The 22411-nt window shown below is 45.4% G+C and overlaps 1 protein-coding gene across 2 annotated transcripts; it reads left to right on the plus strand.

The window, feature by feature from the left end:
* Positions 1-104: 104 nt before the first annotated feature.
* PIGU (phosphatidylinositol glycan anchor biosynthesis class U) lies at positions 105-22006 on the plus strand. Of its 2 annotated transcripts, XM_085241595.1 has the most exons (13): positions 105-341; positions 3252-3316; positions 4556-4615; positions 5538-5600; positions 6919-7028; positions 8685-8785; positions 10754-10851; positions 12910-13064; positions 13534-13677; positions 14939-15063; positions 16973-17115; positions 20197-20306; positions 20542-22006. In XM_085241595.1, exons 1-13 carry the CDS (start codon positions 212-214, stop codon positions 20555-20557), a joined length of 1320 nt encoding a protein of 439 aa, XP_085097721.1. In that variant the 5' UTR covers positions 105-211; the 3' UTR covers positions 20558-22006. The 2 variants fall into 2 exon arrangements, with proteins under 2 accessions (XP_085097721.1, XP_085097722.1); XM_085241596.1 differs by having other exon boundaries at positions 106-341; positions 20197-22006.
* The last annotated feature ends 405 nt before the right edge of the window (positions 22007-22411 follow it).

A 22411-nucleotide genomic window follows, 5' to 3' on the forward strand; every position in this document is an offset into this window, starting at 1 on the left:
CCCCGCAGCGCCCGCCGCTCGGCAGCAGAAGGCGCCCCGCCCTGCCCGGCGCGGGGCTCGCCGTAGTTCCCGAGCGCCGTCGGGAGCGGCGGCGGCGTCGCGGGGCCTTCTGGGAAGCGTAGTCTGCCCGGCCGGGCCCCGCATTGCCGCCCCGTTCTACGGCGCCGCCCGCGAACTACAGCCGGCGGCGGGCCGGCGTCTGCCCGCGAGGATGGCGGCTCCCTTGGTGCTGGTGGTCCTGGCGGCCGTGACGGTGCGGGCCGCGCTGTATCGCTCCAGCTTCGCCGCCCTCATCGCCGAGCGGGTCGAGGTGGCGTCGCCACTGAACGCCTGGAAGCGAGGTGAGGCTCCGCGCCGGGCTCCGCGGGCGGCTGACGGGCCGAGGCCGGCAGGCGGGCGGCTGCCGGAGCGGGGCTGGGGCGGCCCTGCGTGGGCAGGGAGGGGATGGGAGAGCGCCAGCAGTTGTGACCGGGTCGCCTCCGTTGCGCTGTGACCGTGTGGGCGCCGCGCCGTGCCGTGCCGTGAACCGGGCCGTTCCGGCATTGCTGCTCGCTGTTCCGTTCTCTGAGTTCACTCGTGGCCTCTCCTTGTTACGAACTCCGGATCCAAACCCTGTCCGAAGACCGAGCTGCGATGTAACCAAGGCTTTTCTGTGACATGCATCATCACGGCATCTGAGCCCCGCGCAAAGCATAAAGTCTGCCCTATGGGAGATAATATCCAGGTACCATGCAGGTGAAATTACCTGCAGGTTTGGGGCAGCATACAGCGGCACAGCGTAATAAAGGCCAAAAAGCGTGAATGCAGGTCTGTAAGGCTCTTCATAGGTTCAAAACACAGCTCCCCTCTTGCAGCAATGGATTCCTTCTAAATCCCACCTTAGAGCATCAGATTGTGCCTCCAGCCAAGAAGGAGCCCTATGTGAGGGGCCTGGGCTGGAGGAGAGAAATGGAATCTGCTTCTCGAGCATACACTGATCCAAAAGCCTCTTGGTGCTTCCTATAATCTGTTTCATTTCTCCATCTAGTTTTGTTCATTTGAGGCCTCTACGTATAATGAAGAAGTGTAGTTCAAATTGCACTGTAAGCCTCTCAGGGAGCTAGTTATCAGCGTACACTGGGAATCCACTCTTGAGGGTCCAGGTGCCCACCAGAACTGAATGCCTCTCAAGAACCACCTTTTAAAAACAGGCCATCCACTGTGTGACAGGCAGGTGGGGCAGAGGGCTGCCTGGCTGAACGGGGAGCTCCTGGAACAAGGCAGGAAGAGAAAGTATACAACTTCTGGAAGAAAGTTTGGCTTCACAGAGACAGTAGAGAGTTCACATCTGCAGAGAGAAAATGAGGAAAAACAAAGCTCAGCTTGAGTTAATGTTGGCCAGCGTGGTGTCAGACAAGAGAAAAGGCTCTTTTTATGTGTGTCAGCAGCAAGATGAGATCTAAAGAAAGCACTGGACTGATACTCGATGAAGACGGTCACTTAACAAGTAGGCATGAGGAAAAGGTGGAGGCATTTAATGCTGTGGAAACAGTGGCTTTCCATCTGTGATGACTGAAAGGGTGCACTTGTATCAGCAGAATGTTCGGAAGTCTGTGGGGCCTGCTAGGAGTGAGCCCAGAGCGGTGAGGGGTGTTACTGTGGAACTTCTCCCAGCAATTTACCAAAGGTATTGGGATTGTGAGGCCTGTGGCCAAAGACAGCCCCCATCACACCCACCCACCAGAAGGACACGAGGGAAGAGCAGGGCCCTCCAGACCTGTCAGTCCAGGGAGAAGCGATGGAGAAGACTGTCCTGGGCGATACTGAAGGCACTTAAAGAACAAAGCTGGTATCAGGCACAGTCTGCAGCTGCTCATGAAGGGGAAGTCCTGCCTTGTAATTTGGTCTCCTTCCATGACAAGGTCACCTGCTCAGTGGTTGAAGGGGGGGCAGTGGAGGCAGTTTCTCTGGATTTCAGCGAGGCCTTTGTTGCTGTCCCTCCCGGCATCTTTTGACAGATTGTCCAACTGTGTGACAAACGGCTCCGTGCTGCACTGGGTGATGAGCTGGCTCTGTGGTAGAGCTCTGAGGGCCGTTGGCAATGGGGCTGCAGCTGCCTGTGGCCGGTCACTAGCGCTGTCCTCTGGGCCCAGCTTTAGGGTCAGTCTTATTCAAACAGTTCTGTCAGTGACCTGGGTGTGGAGTGCATCCTCAGCACGGCTGCTGATGGCACTGAACTGGGAGGTTACTGGCTCCCTGGAGGGACGAGAGGCCTTGCAGGGGATGTGGATAGGTGGGAGCATTGGGCAGTCACCAGCAGCATGACATTTGGCAAAGGGAAATGCTATGTTGTGCAATGGGGACAGAGCAGTGAGGACATAGGCATGGCCTGGGAGCCAGTGGCTGGAGCAGCTCAGCAGGAAGGGGCTGGGGGCACTAGTGGCAGCACGCACAGCAGGAGCCAGCAGTGTGCTCTGTTCTCTATTTCCCAGTCAGCAAGCTAAGTTCAACCATATCTTGGGAACCAGGTCCTCAGTGTGCATAGTGGCTGTTCAGGTGGACAGACATTTTCTTAATGAGAGCCCCCCTTCTTCCCTTTCCTAGCTCCTGTCACTGTGTGTGGCATCACACAATGTGTGATATCCCTTCAGTTGAGGTCAGTGCCCCAGCAATGTCTCCTCCCCACCTTTTGCTCACCCCCGGCCTGCTAGCTTTCGGAGCTGTGGAGTTGATGCTGTGCCAGTGCTGCTCGACAAGAACAAAATGCCAGTGCTGTATCAGCACTGTTCTAGTGGCAAGTGCAGAGCGCAGTGCTGCATGGCTGCTGGGAGCAGCAAACCCCTCCCTGACGGGCCCAGCACAAGGGATCAGGCTGTTGAACTCGATGATAACTGTAAGTCTCTTCCACCTGAACTCTTCTACTCTTCCAAGTTTTCAGTCAGAATTATTTCTCCAGTGTAGATACCACGTGTCACACAATAGGTGACTTAAAATCAGTAAATACATGTGATTTATAAATACAGATAACTGCAAAACATTTTGTCTATAACATCTCGATTTGTCTGAAACAAATGGCAGGACTGTATTAGAAAGCAATCGATTCTAGCTGATGGTTGCTTGTGTGAGATTCTGTGTCTCCTGTTCAGATGGTGATTCAGTGTGAGATTTTTATGAGGATAAGTGTTTTGAAAACTATAATTTTATTGCCACCAGATTTTTTTCTCTTCCAGCACTGTGGGATTCTAATGCAGATTTTTTTTTTTATGTTTCAGTGGTTGAAGGATTAGCTCTGCTGGATTTAGGGGTCTCACCGTATTCTGGAGCTATTTTTCATGAGGTTGGTATGCATGATTTGTTTTAAAACGATATTCCAGCAGCACATTTCTTTGTCTTATTGCATGTGGATTGGCAAAAGATGATGGACTTATCTTGTCCCAAAGATTTCAGAAAATAGGGAGTTGTGTCTATGCAAGAGTTCCACGCAGTGACCAGCACAGTGAGGAAATGCAGATCATAGTTCCCAGAACAACTGCTGAGAGCAAATGATAGACACTGTGGTACCTGTGGTGTGTAAGGAGCGTCCAGAGTAGGGGAAATCTCTAAGAAATAAAATGCTTTGTTCACATCCACAGTTCCTGTGAGTAGAGGCAGGAGCAGGGAGATACAGCTCTGCAGTGCAATTCTGCTGAATAGCAGCATCTTGGGTTTGAGCGCAGTCATGCAGCTTGTTTATTCCTCATTTTGGAATGTTCCTCCAGAGGCTTTTGTCCTTTGAATGGCATTACTGATATGAGCGTACGCTTACACGTAGTGTCACCTACATGTGTCTCACGCTTTGGGTGTCTCTGAAAATTTGTTTCTTTTCAATAAATTCTTTCTGAAACAATTTTCTCCCAGACCATGAAGTATTTATGAATGCTTAGTTATACCATCACATTATGTTAAAAGTATTTTAAAAGAATTATATTTTCTCACAGTGAAGACTAAATTTTACACCATGTGAACATAATACCTTAAACTTTTCTGTCAAAGGAATAATTCAGAACCCTGCTCCCCCACTTACCCTGGAACTATGGGGGTATGAGAATAACAGGACCACTGCTTTGTTTTCACATGGTTTCTTTTTACTCCATAAATAGCTCGCCTAACCAACAGGCTGAGCAGGGTGACCAGCTGTGTAGGAAATGCTTTCAAAAGACATGCAAACAACCTGAAAAAAAGAGATTCTCTAGGAAAAAAAAAAAAAAAGAAGATTTTCTGAAAGCTTTCTTTCTATAGTTCTGTTGTAGCTCTACCGCCGTGCTACTAGAATTGAAAGTTTGGAATAGAATATAATTTTCCACGTTGATGTGTGTTTCATAAAATGTATTGAGAACTTTGCAAAGAAAAAGATTCAGTAAATTGTGGTTTGATTATCACTTCACTCCAAAGTAACAGCTTGGGGGAGAGGCTGAGGAAGGTCAGCTTTTGCAGTCTCTCACAGCGCTGCTTTGTTTTTCTCCTCGAATTTCGGGTTGGTTTGTCCAAATGGAGCTGTGCACTATTTGACATGGATTTCTCTTCTGCTCTCTCTTAGACCCCACTGATAATATATCTCTTTCACTTCCTGATTGAATATGCTGAATTGGTCTTCATGGTGAGTGCTCCTGGCAGGTTTCTCTTGCAGGGTCCCATTCTGTGAAACGCTGAGCGTGACTTTCCTTTTACTCCTGAAAGAATGAGGGACCTTCAGGCTCCCTGTAGTCCAAATTCCTGCTGACCTCACCGTTTGATTATAAAGGCAGCTTTGCATGTACAAACCGAAGTTCAGGCTTTTCCCGTGCTCTACAAATTCTTTTTTTTCTTCTTTTTCGTTTGTTTGATAGTTCTTGGCTAATTAAATATCCCCTCAGTGGGACAGGACGTTGACATTTGGTTTCAGATTTCAAAGTTTACCTCTTACAGGTCAATCCCTGTGTTGCCACGTTTCTCATTAAAACCCACTGCTGAACTCCAGGGCCGTAAAGAGAACAGAGATGGCTCAGTAATCCAAATGTTCCTTGTTGTAAGCTGATCTGTGAGTTCTGTGTAATTCAGGAGGACAGAAATCATATAGCTGGCTGCACATACCACCTGGTGGAGCCACTCTCCCCAGCTCCCCACTGGCAGGTCTCTAACAGGGCTAGCAGCCATCTGGGTTGTGCTTACACCAATTCTTCACTACTGCTTCCTGTGAAGTGCAGGAACTGCCTCAGCTAAAGGCACTGTCATGCTGGGTTAATGGCAGGTGGATTTAGCCAGCTGGGCACTGTCCTGGTGTTGCCCATGCCCTGATAACACCGATTAATTTTCTATTATCCCTGCAATTCCCCATTCTGTTGTTCTGCAAATATTAATATCTTTGATACATCCCATGGTTCTGTCTTCATTGGTGGTGTGTGAATACAGCATACAGATCAGCAAGCTAGTTGGCATTTTTAAAGCTTGTTTGTTCATTAATCAGTCAGATCAGAGCCTTTACTCAAGTTTGCAGAGGTGTCCACTATGTTTTTCTTGTTTTACTTAACTTGTTTTTTTAGATAACGGATGTACTAACAGCTGTCGCCCTTTACTTGGCCATCCAGGACTACAACAAAGTTGTGGTAAGCTGACTTGCCAGTGTTGCAGGTCCTCTTCTCCAAAGAAGTCCAAATATCTTGTGCCAGAGAGAACTTGTGCCATAGGATGCAGTATCAACCAGTCCTTGTTACCAAGCAGATTTACTTACTTAGCAGTAAATCTGAGCACATCCATTTGATATATTAAAAAAAAAAAAAACAACACAGGGACTGAATGTGGTAAACCAGCTAAAGTACTTTAAATTCTGTTGTGTGCATATTTTAGGGTGAAGCAAATTAGTTTCCATAGCTATTGCACAGTACATGAATGATGATTGCTGCAGTATTGATTTGTTAATCTGAAAGGAATTAAAATAATTTAAAAATTCATCAGAATACAATATCCAAAGAAATGTTGATCTCTCCGGGGTCGTGATACCCAAGAGGGGTGTCAGAATGTAAAACATGTTCTGAAAATTCACCTTTGGTTGTTGCAGCAGTTTGAAGTGTGCAGAATTTCATTGCTGAACTATTGATTTATCCAACCTGTGGCACAATCTTCCATACATTTTGTAGCTGGAAAATGAACTTGCCTTCAAGATAAAACACGGCTTGTGTTTACACTCAGCATGAGTTAATAGACAGACTGGAGAAGTGTAAGGGAAGGACAAAATTTTCAAAGGATGCTGAGGATACATATGTCGTTCTGCAGGGCAAGATGAAAGTTCGATACCCAACATGACTTGTTCTCTTATGTATTATTCTATCGTATTTTTGTCTTATCTATTTTTGGGGTGAATGATTTCTCCCAGCTTCCTCTAATTGTGTAAGCAGTGCTGTGCTCCCTGTCGTCCCAGAGGGGCAGTGGTAGAGCACTAACGTGAGCAAGGAGGCTGCATTTTCCACAGCACTGTGTGGTCTCCTATCCAGCTCAGTGCCTGTTATTTTGTCCTCCAAGGTTGAAGAAATAACACGATAGAACTGCTGACATGTAAAAAACCCGTGTGAGTTATTTCACTTGTTGAGAATTTATTGTCAGTATCCCTCTCCTTTTGTTTCACCACGACATAGTTCAGTAAGCTCATAATTCAGATTCCTCCTTTGTCTCCATCAAGAGTATCAAAAGACAAGGTATATTACAGAGAGAGGTTTGGGATCTCTGAAGGAGGTCTGACATAGAGATATCTATCTTCGAAACAATGAGGATGGCACAGTTCTGTGTCTTGGTTTCTCTGGGGCTTGTGTGTTGAACAGTGAGTTTACAAAGTCAACTCACGTATGTTCTGTAGTACTGGAAATCCTAAGTAGTATGAAACAATTACTTTCCTCACCAGACAGTCTTTGGTCATTCTCCCTTGTTCAGTTCAAAAAGCAAAAGCTCCTAATAGAGCTGGATAAATATGCACCAGATGTGGCTGAGCTCATCCGGACGCCCATGGAAATGCACTACATCCCCCTCAAGGTAGCACTGGTGTAAGTATTGTTTCTTTCCAATTGCAGTGGGCTGCTTTGATTCTTCTGCTCTCCGTGGAATTTTTTTTCATATTCAGGACTTCCACATTTGCTGAAGATTTTTTTTTCTCGTAAAATCTTGCATTTCCTATTCCTCATAAAATTCCCAGATACTTGATTTTAAAGTGAATGCTTTCCTGAATGCATGGCGCCAACAAACGGGTTTACTCAGTCCACTCAGCAGCGTGAGTCATTGTATCTCCATCGGTGACTTCCCATTTATTTTGTCAGTACACTGGTATAGTCAGAGCTGATTCTGTGCCAAAATCTCAGATGTCTTTTCAGTCAGGAGAGTTTGGCTGCACTCGAACCAGATGTGTTCTAAGATTTCAAGTTATATTTCCCAGAATTGTATATAATATTCAAAGACTTCCCAGGTTGTCAGTTTAGTAATGCTATGTGTTGGTGTTCCTTTGTATTCTAAATGTGCTCTGATCTCAGAAAGCTTCAATTAAAATACATAATATACAAGCAAGATATATAATATAATATAAAAGATTTTTTTTCATTAGGGTTTTGGCCTAAGTAAATCATTGTCTTAAATTTTCTGTGTCAAAGAGAGTTTTCCGTAAGAAAAGTTATTTTTTCTTATACAAATGTTGTAAATTTTCCAGGGTGAGAAAGGTAGAGTTCTGCCTTTCACATTTGTAAACTGCAGGCTGCTCTGTATTTGTCCATCACATTGGTGCATGTTCTCATAGCAAAGCTGTTACTAAATCACACTTTTTGCTGTGGCCTGTCTGTCCCTGGGAACACGGGCAAAAGGCAAGCTGGCACTCAGGGGTAGGAGTAAGGTTTATGTGAGAAGACAATTAGGAAGTCATCAGCCTTGTCCGCTTTTTATTGTGACTGATATAGTTGTTACGAAGGGGGAGCATCCCATTATCTTGCTTATTGTATTGCTAAGCCTTCCAAGCATGTTTCTGGGCTTTGAGCCGAGCTAATGGAGAACACTGTATAAACCACTCCCAGAAGAAGCTGGCATCCTTAAAGTGCAGCTGCATTCTGGAAGGTAAAGACGTTCAGGGCTCACTGTCTTTCTGTAACTGCAGTTAAAATGGGCCAGATTTCAAGGCTGGCAGCTTTTGTGCTCTGATTATGCCATGGTGAACCTACGTGATTGCTCTGCCAGGCTGGGAGTGCATGGGTGCAAACGGTTTGAGGGAAACTCCCTGGTCATGCACCAGAAGGATTTGTGTCCGTCTTGCTTTCTTCTTCCTTCTGTTAATTTCTCAGAGCCAGAAACTGTGAAAAGCAGAAGGCTTCAGATCCAGTGGTTCTGGGTCTGCTGGATAAATGCGCAGTCTTTCCGAAAAGCAAGGAATGTTTTTGGTAGTCATTTCACAAGACAGAATTTGGCATTTTAGAAATTTTCCCATCTCCTTTTTTTCCAGCGTGCCCTCTGTGGCCATTGTGCCTCAGGCTGCACTGCAGAGATCTGGGTTTTGCTCCAAGTGGAACCACCTGTTCACCTGAGTTAGTTTGGTGATGAGAGGAACCCATAGCATGTAAATAAACAAAAAGAAATTGCAAACTGCATCTGGTTTTCGTTTGAATATCTCTTTAATTACCTCCTTTGAATGATATGAATGTAACTTGAGCTTTGTCCCTTTTCAGCTATCTGTTAAACCCCTACACTGTGATGTCTTGTGTGGCAAAGTCCACCTGTGCCATCAGCAATACTGTCATTGCGTTCTTCATTTTGGCTACAATAAGAGGTAACCCAATAAACAAAAAGCATTTCTTTATATCTTTCTGTAATGATGAGAAAAGCAGTGGAAATAACATCAATGTAGAATTTTACAAAAATAATTGCTACAGATATGTGTGTGGGACACATCAGGTCCTGGTGGGAGCAGTGTCTCAGTTCTACCTGAAGTCACAAGAGCCCAAAGTACTATAAATCAAAACTTCCCTTCATCTCAGTCTAACTAGAAGTTTCTCTTCTAAAAACCTACCCAGTTTCCTGGATGATTTCACATGGTTTTCTGTTTGTGAAAAAATCTGTCTGTGCATAGAAGCATGTAATACTCTGCTACTCTTTATTTTGTATGTGAGTATGCACCTACAGCATGTACACCATGAGCTTGTATTTGAAAACCTGCAACTGCTTGGCTTCTGCTTAGAAATGTAACCTTGGTTTGAAATCAGCTAACTGAGCTTTGGGGAGGCCGAAACGGTAACCGAAGACTCGTGCTAGCCCCATTGAACAGATCATGGCAGAATGGCTCTTTCATTTTGTACCAGAGTGTTACGTGAGGCTTCTGTTTCTTTTGTGATCCTTCAGTGCTAACGTATTTTAGCATATGTAATTTGTACTAGGCACATAAGTTTTAGGACTACATTAGGGTCACATGAAAAGTGGATCTGATCTCTTTTGTGGTCTCCAGAAGTGCCCAGAACCAGACATCACAGAGGAAACTGCTAGATTGTTATTAGGAGTATTTCCAAAAGAAAGATTTCCTCCATTTATTAAGTAATTGAGGCAGGAGGGGTTTCCATTTAGAAGCATTTCCAGAAGTGAATGTGTGGGATCCACTTAGTTAACCTGATTTTTAGTTCACTGATACTGTAGGACTTAGAGTTGTGTCATATACAGACCTGTAGTTGCTGTCCCTCGTGTCTCCTCCATCACTGGGAGTGTGGCAGCCTCTAGTGTTTAAGCTGGGCGAAGGGAGAATATCAGATTATGACAGATTTCTTTAGATGTATGCAAAATTTAACAATAAAGTACTGAGTTTAATAAAAAATAATTTAAAATTATTAATTGGGTGGTTTGTGTCTAGGAAGCTAGAACTGTAGAGCAGAGGCAATTCATTGCCAGGTGATGCTATGTTTTTGCAAGGTGGAAGCAGAGAAAGGCTTACTGAGTGCTTGATGTCAGTGAGTGGGCACAGGCTGACAATTAGCCCAACACACTGAGTCCAAGTTCTTGTTTTCCAGGCTACATTTTTACAGATATCTTTCATAAAGTGTTCCAAATTGGAAAGCTATAACCCGGCTACTGCACTGGGTGCTTGTATTCTCTGTTGTGTACCTGGGGCCTTTTGGACTTGGTTTCTGGCATTGGCAGTTGGGCACTGAGCACATTCAGCAGTTAGCTCCACCTGTCACACCTCAAAGAAACCTTCCTTGGTAAAGACACTGCTAGTTTTAAGACCACTTGGGAAACCTGTGCCAATTCTTTCTGTGTCTCTGTGTGTTTTGGTATCTGTAAAACAGGGCCAATGTCCCTTCAGCTGCAGACTTTCACTGCACTCTTTCACAGAGCTTTGCTGAGGTCTCTGACACATTCTGATGATGAGGGCATCGAGCATGCTCACTGGCACACACCAAAGAGCTGTTTCTTGCAGATATGACTTAAGTGAATGCATTCCCACAGATAAACAGCAGCCAGTGTGACCTAAATGTAGACTTATATGTAGACTGAATTACATGAATCTCCTTCTGTTTGTGAATTATAGGAGATAGAAACCAATCAGTGGTTCTTACTCATACACATCATTGTTCAAAATGTAGATAAAAATCCACTCTCCAGCACACATTCTGCTAGCCTTCATGAAGTGTTCTGATATTTATAAGCCATTGCAGAGGGTTATGCATTTCTTCCCATTTGGATTTCCTATCTGCAAATCTGTTTGTGTTAAATATCCCTTACAAATAAATTTATTTTCTTCTCTTTGTAGGTAGTGCCTTCCTCAGTGCTGTGTTCTTGGCCCTGGCAACATACCAGTCACTCTACCCCATCACGTTGTTTGCTCCAGCACTCCTTTACCTTCTGCAGGTAGATGATTTCTAACTGTTGATCTCTGCTGTCTTACTGTAGGTGTGCAGCTGCAGTTTTTTGTGTTGGAAGGAGAGCCTTAGAAAAAGTAACTCTCTCCTCACACTACTGAGAGTTTAAGTTTAAAGCCTTAATGGGGATGTCTGTATGTATAGAAAAAGAAGTGGAAAGTAGTCTGTGGCTTGCCTGAAGTATGTGCTACTCTTTGTCACATGAATAGCAACAAGGATTTTAGGCCTGGAGAATTTCCTTTGACATGGCTCATTGCATTTGAATGAAGAGTTGTGTGTTCAAAAAACTCAAACTCAGAAATTTTTCATTTAAGTCAAAAGATGTGCTTGTGCAAGCAGCTGGTTTTCCTTGTGTGTTCTTCCTCCCCATTAACAGGGCTGAGGGTGAACTCTCACAGGGCTGACCTTGGTCACTTATAGGTGCACAGCAGCTCAACAGACACTGCTCCAGGCACAGCCACTCCAGCAGGAGACTGATGGGCACATCTGTAGGCATGGGCAGGGTTTAAAGCTGAGGCAGCCATTAGCTAGCCAGTGGATCCATCTAACCACTTTGCCTGCATACTTCCCCCAGTCTCTCTCTTAGCTCTTTTGGTGATGTTGTAAACAGAGAGTTAACAGAGAGTCAGAATTAATGAGCACTGATAATTTGCTGGTCTGATCCTGATGTGGGGTTAAGGAGAGGCTGTAACTACTGGCAGAAGACTCTTATCTCACATTCACAGATCACTTGGTGATCATTTTGATTATTTTTGCCATCTGGAAGTCCTGCTGTTAAGTTAGTACCAGTCTTGGTACTTGATTTTTTTTAGCTAATCTTTATGAGTTCATCACAACCTGTTCTGAAGTCTCTGAGCTTCAGAAAGGGATGGAGGCTCAATTTTGTCCATTCCCTTTTCCTGACAATCTCTTACTTTTTTCAGGAATTTGATTTTTGCTACTCTTTGCAAGACTAGAATTTCAGCAGAGCCAATGGTGCTTTTCAGTTAATTTTCAGGAGCATTTATTTTATATGTTGCTACCGTTTTTTCTAAATTCAGTGTGAGCTGTGTTTCCTCATGGCAGTAGAAAAGTACAAGTGTTGTGTCTGCAAGCAGCAACAAGTGCTTTGGTGTTTGAATGAGTGATTTGTGACTGACTTTAAAGGGGAGCAGACTCGTGTGTGTTCTTTTATCTACATTTGTAAATGATGTTTTGTGAATTCTTTGTACAGAATTAAATAGCTTTTCTCCAGTACTTTCCCATCTGTGCTGCCAAAAATCCTTGGTAAATTTGCTTAGATTGTTCCAGCAAATTGTGTTAAATGCACTCTAACTGAGGAAACAGAGCATGCTTTCCCCAGAGCCCGTGCCAGTTAGAGTTGGCCAGTGCATCTCCTGCCAGTGCAAACCCCAGTGCCAAATGGAAAAGTGGCATCAGTGCCTTGGAGGTGGAGAAAGCGGAGTAGTTCCCAGGCATCCACCCCGTGTGCATACTTGTCTTTATAAATGCAGCTGGGACTTTAGATCTTTTGGAGTGAGATACCTGTGTGTCATGTTGTGTGACAAGGGCTTGTTGCTCATCTTTCAGGGTATGTGGCAGTGGCAGGACTGTAGCAGTTGTCTTCAACGAACAACCTTTTACAGTGGCTCTGTTGTGCTTAGGAACCCATCAGCTCTCCTCTTTCCCTAATTTCAGCAGAATGTGAGCACAGTGCATATGGTGGGAGCTGACATCACAGGACAGTTGGTCATGCAGCATGCCTCTTGGTCACCTCAGTCAATGAAGGCTCATGGAGGAAAAAGCTGGCAGTGGTACCATATTGTAGACACGTAAAAGCAGAAACTCAGCAGAAACTGCCAGGCTAGCCACTTGAATTTCAAGCACAGCTCTGGAAATAGGACTTAATTGGAGAGCACATTGTGCTTGAAAGCTGCTCGTCTCAGCGCAGCAGTGCCAGTGTTTGATGCTTTCTTCCATCAGTTTCAAATGATGTTCTGAACTCTTGGGCTTTCTTGGGGCTTTCCAACTGATGAGGAAGATTTGCCTCCTTGTGTTTTATTTTCAGCGTCAGTTCATACCAATAAAACCGAAAAGTAAAAGCTTCTGGCTCTTCACCATGCAGTATGCAGCCTTGTACCTGTGCAGCCTGGTGGTGATCATCTGCCTCTCTTTCTTCCTCCTCAACTCGTGGGATTTTATCCCATCTGTTTACGGGTTTATGTAAGTATAAGAATTCTTACTATTTTTATTTTGCTCCATGTGCATCACACTCGTGTCCTGCTCCCTGCCCTAAGGAATATGTGATCTGTGATTTTACTGGCAACACACGAAAAGTATGTGTGGAGAAGGCTTGCCATTAGCCAGATTCTGTTAATTAAGCAACAGCAAGATTAGAGAAGATAGGAGATGTTTTCCACTGATTAGATTGGAAATGGATTTTTTATTGAGCTGCTGTAGTTGTGGAGTTTTCATCTCTGGAGTAACATCTGCTCATGAGTGGTTTAAATCCTGCTGCGGCATAGGAAAGGGTTAATCCCTTTTGTCTCCAGATTTTCACCTCTTTGGTTTCTTTTCCACAGCATTAAAATGTAGGTCCTCCTTTCAGTACCACCCAACACTGAATTAATGTTACAGAAGCAATTATATGAAGAACAGCCAATTAAAAATTACATTTCTTTTTCAATTTCAGCCTTTCTGTTCCAGATCTGACACCCAATATTGGCCTTTTCTGGTACTTCTTTGCAGAGATGTTTGAACACTTTAGTCTCTTCTTTGTATGTGTGTTTCAAATCAATGTGTTCTTCTACACCATTCCCCTGGCAGTAAAGCTAAAGTAAGTATGTTTCTTCATTAGCTTTCTGATTCTCACAGTTGTGCAGTGAGTGGCTATAAGGCTGACATCGCAGTCTGAATCTATGAGCATGAAAAGGGGTTTTTTTAATGGAGCCTATTTTTCTCATTTCCCAAAGTTTTACTCTTTCCCTCTAAAATATTATTCTGTGATGGAATGGAAGGGGAAATACCTCTTGTTAAGCCATGTATCAACAGGAGGTTGTGCTTGGTAAACTCCATCTAGAATACTGCCTCTAGTTTTCAGCTTCTCAGTAGAAGAAGAAATGTTGACAGCTTGAGCAAGTCCAGTGAAGGATCACAAAGATGGTCAGTGGGCTGGAGGGTAGAAAGGAACTGAGGGACAGAGCTTCTTTAGGAACAGAGCTTCTGCAGAATGAAAGTCTTAGGGAATGTCTGATAGCAGCCTTTCAGTGCCTAAGAGGAAGTTTCTGAGGAGATAGAATCTTTTGCAGAGGTGTACAGCAGAAGACAATGGTCATAAATTGAAAGAAGGGAGATTCTAACTGGATATAAGGAGAAGTTTATCACTTTGGCAGCAGTCACAGATTGGAGTAGGAACCTGTGGCTTGGAAACCCTCCTTGGAGGTTTTCTAAGTCTCACTGAACAAAGCCCTAAGCAGTCCGGCCTGAAGTCAGCATTGACCTTGCTCTGAGGAGCAGGTTGGACTGAAAAACACACAAAGTCCCTTCTCACCTAGGCTGTGGCTGAGAAACCTACTACTGCTGTATCCTTGTACAGCCTTGGAAAGCCTCGTTGCTGTCTTAGTAATATGCACTTAGATTTGGAGAGGGAAATACCATTTTGCTAAACCATGTCAGGTGTCTGTGGAGACAGCAGTCACTCCTGCCCCTGCTGGAACCCTGTCCTGCTCCTTATGTGTGTGGAAAGCTAAAAGTAGCCTGTGGCCACAGGCAGTAACACATGACTTTCTCTTGCAAATTCAGTATAAGAAAATGTCTGCATATGGCCTGAAATCAAGATGCTTGGAGTGCTGTAGGGGAACTGGGGGGAAGGGGCTGCATTTTCTAACAGGCTTCTGCAGCTGGGAAAATGTGCATCTTCTTGTGCTGCTTCCCTGCAGAGCAACTCAGTCTGTTCCACCCAGCACTGAGAGGCTTGCTTGCAGAGAACGACAGGGTCTGTAGAGCCTGACCCCACAGTATGTTTGTGCTCTTGCTGATCTTTATCCATTCCAGAGAACCTACTGCATCCTTTTAACCCTTTTGTCTTTCTGTTCTAGGGAACACCCTGTGTTCTTCATGTTTGTCCAGCTTGCAATCATTTCTATCTTCAAGTCCTATCCCACAGTGGGAGATGTTGCACTGTATATGGCCTTCCTCCCAGTCTGGAGCCACCTTTACAGATGTAAGTTCTTTGTGCTTGATTGTTCTCCTCCGGAATGGAAAGCTGTCTGTCCAGTAACTGCCACCACTAAACTAAATCCAAACCTGTAGGTTCTTGTAGCCTCCTTGGGCTCTGTGGAGGAAACCTTGATTGCTGGTGATAAATTCTCTAACTTATGTTTGGGACTAGGGTTGAAAGAAGTCACAGAAGGAATTTTCACTTGTACGTTACCTTCTCCTTCTCTCTAAGTTGTTCTCAATTAAGATATTTTTGTAAGAACCTCTTACAGTCCTGTATAAAGGATGTGACTTGTGTAAAGTACATTCATGCTGCCTATCTAAGGGTATGTAATTTGACTGCTGCTCCTGCAACTGATGAGTCTCCAGGCCTTACATACAGTCCCACACCTTGCAGCAGTTCTTTGGTTTACATGTGCTTGTTTGCTTCAAGTTAAAGTAACTGAATTACTTCAGATGAATTTGTCTTTTTTTTTTTAAGGTTTCATGAGAAACCTCTTTATTTCTGCAAGTCACCAGAGAGCTACCTGATGATTTTCAAACTCTGAATGTAGAACCTGCTGCAAGCCTGCCAAGTGTAGTTCTTCTGCAAGCACTTTATAAATGTGTTTTCCTGGTGTTACTTGCCAAAGTCAGCTTAAACAAACAGCTTTCACCAGCGCTGTCAGTCTGCCCTGCAGCCTTCTCTAAACAGAGTCAGGTTGGTGTAAGGCAGCCAGTCTGCCTGGTGGCAGGAGGCATAATCAGGAATCAAGAGACCGCAGTAGTTTGGGTCTGTTGGGTTCTATGCTCGTCTTCTGTAGCATCAGTAGTAGGGAGTAAGTGGGGCATTGTCTGACTTGGAGACCAGATGCTCCATTGGTTTCAGACTAATGAAAGCTAAGGCCAAAGCAGCTGTAATAAATTAGGGCAGGAAGCCCTAGGCTAGCCCTGAGCATGTTGCAGCCATGTGAGGTGGTACACTTCTGGGAAATCCTAATTCAGCTTAAGTGAGCTGCATGTTCCAAGCATATAAAAGAAGGGGAGTATGAGCGTGAGAGGGACAGTCACCTGTCACGTGCTCCCATCCCACAGTGAGTGAATAGAACTATGGAACAAGAAGTTTGAAAAGATAGATGTGAACAGATTTGGGTGTGGCAGTGCTCATCAAATGTCAGATAGCTCCCTTCAGCTGCAGAATGATCGGGATTCTTTTTGTTAACTTCAGGGACGTTGGCTGAGCTATAGACAAGCACAGCAAGACAATTGCCAGGATAAACAATACAGAAAACAAAATCTCTTCTGGCTTAGTAGTTCCTAGCTCTTTTAGACAAAGTTGTGCTTGCCTGTTGGCCTTTTGATACATACATCCTCATACAGACTAATGGATTCTGGTCGCACTTCTGCCTCCCAAAGGCTTCTCAGACCTATATGAATGTTTTCCTTGATGGTGCTTTAATTTTCTTACCTTCTCCTGAGACAGTATGTCTTTTTCCTTTAGTCCGTGGATTCACTTTTTCTCTAGGTAGTCAGCTTGATGAGGCTAGGGATTGGCTTGCTCTGTTTTCTGAATCTTGATGCTGATGGAAAGACCCTTCTCCAAACTACTAGATGCTGTCTGTAGTGTAGACACGAAAAAAACAGAAGTCCTCAATGGAAGAGTTGATCTTTGGAAGTGCAGAACCTAGAAGGAAAGAGGTACAAACGAAGGGGCCACAGTCAAGTAAAAGGCAGAATAGTTTATTTTAAAGAGAATGTCTTATAAAAGCTTCCCAGGGAGTTACTCTAACTGTAAAAGATTGATTATTGGAGGGAAGTGTGTGTTGGCAAGTGCCTCTTCCCACCGCAGATAGCCGAAATGCCCTTGCTTGTTGCATGAGCATGGCAATTCAATAATGCATAATGTTAACAGCTTTTTTTTTTTTCTTTTGCAGTCCTTCGGAACATCTTCATCCTGTCGTGTATGCTCATCGCCTGCTCCCTCCTGTTCCCCGTATTGTGGCATCTCTGGATTTTTGCAGGAAGTGCCAATTCCAATTTTTATTACGCCATCACATTGACTTTCAACATAGGGCAGGTTAGTAGAGTGAAGGAAACAAGTGAATAATTCTGCAGGATGTGCCTGCTCTTTGCACCCCTTATAATCCTGCATAGCAGATTCCTGCTTCTCTCTCTGTTCTGGCTGAAATCTGCCTAGTCCTCACCTTCTGGCACACTAACAGGAGAGAATTCATGTGGTATTTAAACTACAGCTTAATACGCTGCAACTTACACAGTCCAATGTTTGATAGCAAAGGAAAAACATTTCAGTATGGCAGGGTAAATAGCACTTGTGATGAAGAGAATAGAGAAGGGAAAATGGAAAATAGTATAGGGCAACAGCAACAGAACCCCACAGCAGACAAATGAGAACTGCTCAAACACTGGGGCACGGCACCAGTTTTTCACCTCACTGAAATGTAGGGCTTTGGGCATGTGCAGGGCCTCGGTCATGGCAAGACTTGCTCTCCCTCCTTCTCTCAGGGCTGAGCCCTTCTAGTTGTGTGACTTCCACTGGCCTCGGGAAAAACAGAGCTTAGCAATCCTAGAGGATGAGGTCTGATACATGCAGCTGCTATGACTTTTTTTTTAAGTCCCTCCTCTTCTCTGCTAGTTGTTATGGGCTGCAGATACTCCCCACGTCCTGGAACATTTTTACATATGGATGAGGAGAATGTTCACTTCATTTTAAAGTTGATTTTTTTATGCACCTCAGCCATTCACATTTATCTGTGTCTCTTACGTCTTCTAAAACAAAAGGAGCAGTTTTGCCAGAGACTGAAAATCTCCCAACTCCTTGTTAAATGGCAGTGAACACTGTGCTATAAAACTCTCTGTTCCTGTAAAAGCAAGAAGAGTGAGTGGAATGAGAACAGAGATCATAGAATCATAGAATGACCTGCGTTGAAAAGGACCGTGATGATCATCTAGTTTCAACTTCGCTGCCATGGGCAGGATTGCCAACGACTAGACCAGGCTGCCCAGAGCCACATCCAACCTGGAAGGCGGAGATGGAGATGCTAATAAGAAGGGCTCTTAGGAAACTGTAGTGATTCATTAGCTCTCTAACCGTGCCTTGCTGAGGAATGAAAGGAATGGTAAAACTTCCATGTCATTTGACCTAAAAGGATTATATTTCCTACCTGAGAAAATCATAGCAGGTCCTGCAAGATCTTGTGCTTTGTTGCCAATGCAGACAGAGCAAAAGTCTCTCTCCTGATTTACTTGTGAGAAAGAACTAGCCTTCATCCCTGCCAATCCCAGTTCCTTCCTTTCCCATTAAAACATCTGCAGAAATACTTAATTGAAAACAAAATCAACTGTATTAATAGAGCATCTCATGTAGTCAATCATAGCGTAAAGCAGAACAAGCAGACAAAATAAGCTCTGCTGTTCACCCTCTTCCGTGAGCACCACTACCCTTCTCTGTTCTCCTTCCAACTTTCCTCTCTGAGCCCAGCAGTGTGCAGCCCTTTTCTCTCTCCCTTGGATTTCACACCATTCTCCATATCCTCCCTTTTTGCCACTGAACCTTAAAGACAGGCAGCTGCCTTTAACAGTAGCTTAAGCAGGCTCTGGCTGGCAGTCTGACTGTATGCCTTCCTCCATCCTCTTAGCACTGCAGCGTACTGCAGGTGAAGCTCTCCCCAGTGTGAGTTCCCCAGGTGTATCACTCTCAAGCAATGTGCTAATGGCAGCTAGACGTTAGGATGGAAATTGATTTGACACTGAAGAGGTTTCCCTCTCTGGTTGTGTGATGCTAATTTTCAGATGGAGAGGAAGGGTTGCACTATGGGAGACTGAATGACAAATGGCATTACTGATCAATCATCAGGTCAGTTAGAATCATAAAATCCTGAAGGTTGGAAAAGACCTCTAAGATAATCTAGCCCAGTGTCAACCCATCCCTGCCATGCCCACTAAGCCATGTCCCGCAGTGCCACGTATACGCTTTTCTAGTAAACCTCCTGGGACAGCAACTCTACCACCTCCCTCGGCAGTCTGTTCCAGTGTCTGATCGCTCTTTCTGAATAAATTCTTCCAAATATCCAATCTGGCCCTCCCCTGGTGCAACTAAGCCCATTACTTCTCATCCCATCACAAGTTATCTGGGAGCAGAGGCCGACTCTCTCCTTACTACAACCTCTCCCTGAGCCTCCTCTTCTCCAGACTGAACGATCCCAGCTCCCTCAGCTGCTCCCCATAACACTTTTGCTCCAGACCTCTCACAGCTTCACTGCCCTTCTCTGGACACACTCCAGGTTTTTCTTGCAGTGAAGGGCCCAACAGTGAGCACAGTGCTTGAGGTGTGACCCCACCAGAGCTGAGTACAGAGGGTCGATCACCTCCCACTCCTGCTGGCTGTGCTATTTCTGACACAAGTCAGGATGCCATTGGCCTACTTGGCCACCTGGGCACGCTGCTGGCTCATGTTCAGCCAGCTGTCCATGAGTACATGCAGGATTGTCTGCCTCACGGAGAGGACAGTACAGCAGAGAGGCAGAAAATGGTGGAGCTGCTCTTTGCTAGTGATGCTCCTAGATAGTGTTCCACAAGCCGTAGCCTTGACTTTTAGTTCTTCCCTTCAGCCCTTAGCCTGGTGTAGATCATTAGACTGTTAAAACTTCTGTTTGCTGAGGCTAACCTCTGAAGCTGTGGTATTTCTGCTGCTGCCTGGAAGATTCTTATCCTTCCTGAGTAGAAATGGCAACAGAAAAACAACCACAATTAAAAAGTACTTAACTGCAGTCTGCAGCAGGAGACTTGGAGCGTTTGGGTTGAGCTGCATGACAGCATTTGCATGGAAGGAGTCCTGTGGTGAGGCTTAGGGGCAGACTGTAAAGCTGCAGCACAGATGGACCTGCTTTTGTCATACATTTTGGACAGTTTATGGAACTACTGTCTCTGTAGGTGAGGTATCTGTGAAAGCACACTGGTAGTAAAATAATTAGATAAATTAAAGTCTCCCTTGTTTTGTGCAGTGAGGCAGTGGCTAAGAAGTGTTCACAGGATCACAGAGCCTTGTGGTGAACAGCCTAGGAATTTCTTAAACCCCTTTGTCACAAACATGTCCCCGTTTGTTACATCACTGATGTGTCTGATCATCTCACTTCTGCAGATCCTGCTCATCTCAGATTACTTCTATGCCTTCCTCCGGCGGGAGTACTACCTCACTCATGGACTTCATTTGACAAAGCAAGATGGGACAGAGGCCATGCTTGTCTTGAAGTAAGGGTTGAATCCACTGTTTCTTAGGCCATGGACTACTTTAAGGAACATGTGAAGCTCGGTGTGTATGGGGTGGGTGGGGAAGGTTCCCTGGATGAGGTCTGGCTTCGGGGATGATACCTACTGAAAGAATGGGCTGAGGTTCTTCTGGGAGTACCCTCTGCAGCAGTGGATGCAGTGCAGGCTAAGAGCTGCAAGTAGAACCTTCACTGGAGAATCTCCCTTCTTCCTTCAGCTGTGCTTTTTACTGAGACCTCAGCCATCAACTCTGGGCAGTCCAGCAGGAACTGGAGCAAGCATTTGAGCTAAAAACAGGGCTCAATCTCTGGACCAGAAACTGCTCAGACCATTAACTGTTTACGTCACTGCTTCTTGAAAATGTTTGCTTCTCCTGGAAATTTCCCTGTCACAGCTTTTACTGGTAATGCTCCTGTTTGACACGAGAACATCCGGGTGCGTGTGCCAAAGGCCTGCCTGCTGTTGTGGATTCTGGAAAAACCGTGTGCTCTGGCACAGGGGCAGTTTTTGAAGCAAGTAGGTGAGCAAGGATGGATGAACTGTTGGAAGGAGGAGCTGCTGCTGTGAGAGCTCTTGGTGCTCACACCACTACTGAGAACTGGAACTAGAGGAAAGCAGGAGCCGGGGGGGGGGGGTAGTGTGTAAGTGTTCTATCCCATTATGAATAGATGCTCCCTTGTGAGGAGCTGCAGAGAATCACAACAGGATCTCAGAGGAAGAAACACTACTGCGCAGATAGTCTCCTGCTACAGTGTGGGTAATGGGTAACTGCTCTATCCTGTTGTATGGATGCTTCGCTGTGAGGAGCTGCACAGAAACATGGCAGGGTCACAGAAGAAGAAACGCTGCTGTGCAGGTAGTCTCCTACTGCTCCTTATTTCTGTATGTTAACAAAGCTTGGCAATGCAGGGCTTGCACTACACTGTTGTGATAGCTTGGGGCAGCAGCACAGATATGAAACAAGCAAACTGCCTGCCTGGGCTGGGGACCAGGAGGTGTCAAAATCTCCCCACAGACCAAATTCAGAAGGTGCCTTGGACTCCACTGTTACGGATCCAGGTGTTTCACAGCAGCTTAACGATACAGGATAGTCACTCTGCAGGTTACACTCTTGCACATACAGTGATGGCATCTTGTTGCTGTGTGCGGAAGGCTCTGTAACATGCTGCCCTTCAGCTGCCCTGCTGCTTTCCCTGAGTTCAGACCTTTTCTCCAGAGCTTCTGCTGCTGCTGACTCCATGAATGTGACCCACCGAGGGAATCCCCAGGGCTCTGCTGGTTGCATGTGGCACTGGGAGTCATTAACCATAGTGTTGAAAGCCTTCTGCAGTGCTGGGGCAGAGAGCGGCTGCTGCTCCCCGCTCGTCCCAAGAAAAAAGGTGGAAGGGCTGGTGGTTTGTCAGCATGGAAACAGAACTGTCTGGCCCAGAGCAATGGAGAGACCGACATGCCCAGGCCCTCCCCATGCAATTTTATTATCAAATCTTGTGTTTTTTTTAATAGTTAAAAATTTTGCCTTACTGCACTGCTGTTAGCGCTTTTGCCGGGGGTGTTACTGTGAGTCCAGCTCAGCCCACCCCATACTGCAGCCCCGGGCCAGAGATCACGAAGGCAGGGCTGCTCTGGGCTGCCCCATGTGGCATGGCAAAGAGCACAATAAACTGTGCAAGTTTTAAGAGTCATTTGTGTGCTCTGTGTTTAACAGTGGCGGAGGGAGGAGCACAATCTGTCACCTGGTGTTCAGGGTGTGACCTGTGCTTTGGGAGAATCCCAGGGTTTGTTTTACTTCTGTACAGGGAGAGGAAAGTGCAGGGCACATTGCCACTGCACTTTAAGGAGAAAAAAGTCTCAGGCCGAGGGGCTGGGCTTAGTTAGAAAGTGACTAGCGGGCTCTGAGCAGCACCAAAGGGCAAACAGGAATGCAAAATGTGGCTACTGGGAAATACGCGGAGGGCACTGGGAACACCAAAGCTGCAGATAAGTCTGCCCAGGAGATGCTCACAGTCCAGCTCAGGAAGCAGTCACTACCCAAAGAAGTGCACTCCCTGGGGCATCACCATGGGGTAACCAAGGGGGGTGTGGGGCTG

Source organism: Meleagris gallopavo, chromosome 22 (assembly GCF_905368555.1).
Source record: "Meleagris gallopavo chromosome 22, MGAL_WU_HG_1.1, whole genome shotgun sequence".
Lineage (NCBI taxonomy): Eukaryota > Metazoa > Chordata > Aves > Galliformes > Phasianidae > Meleagris > Meleagris gallopavo.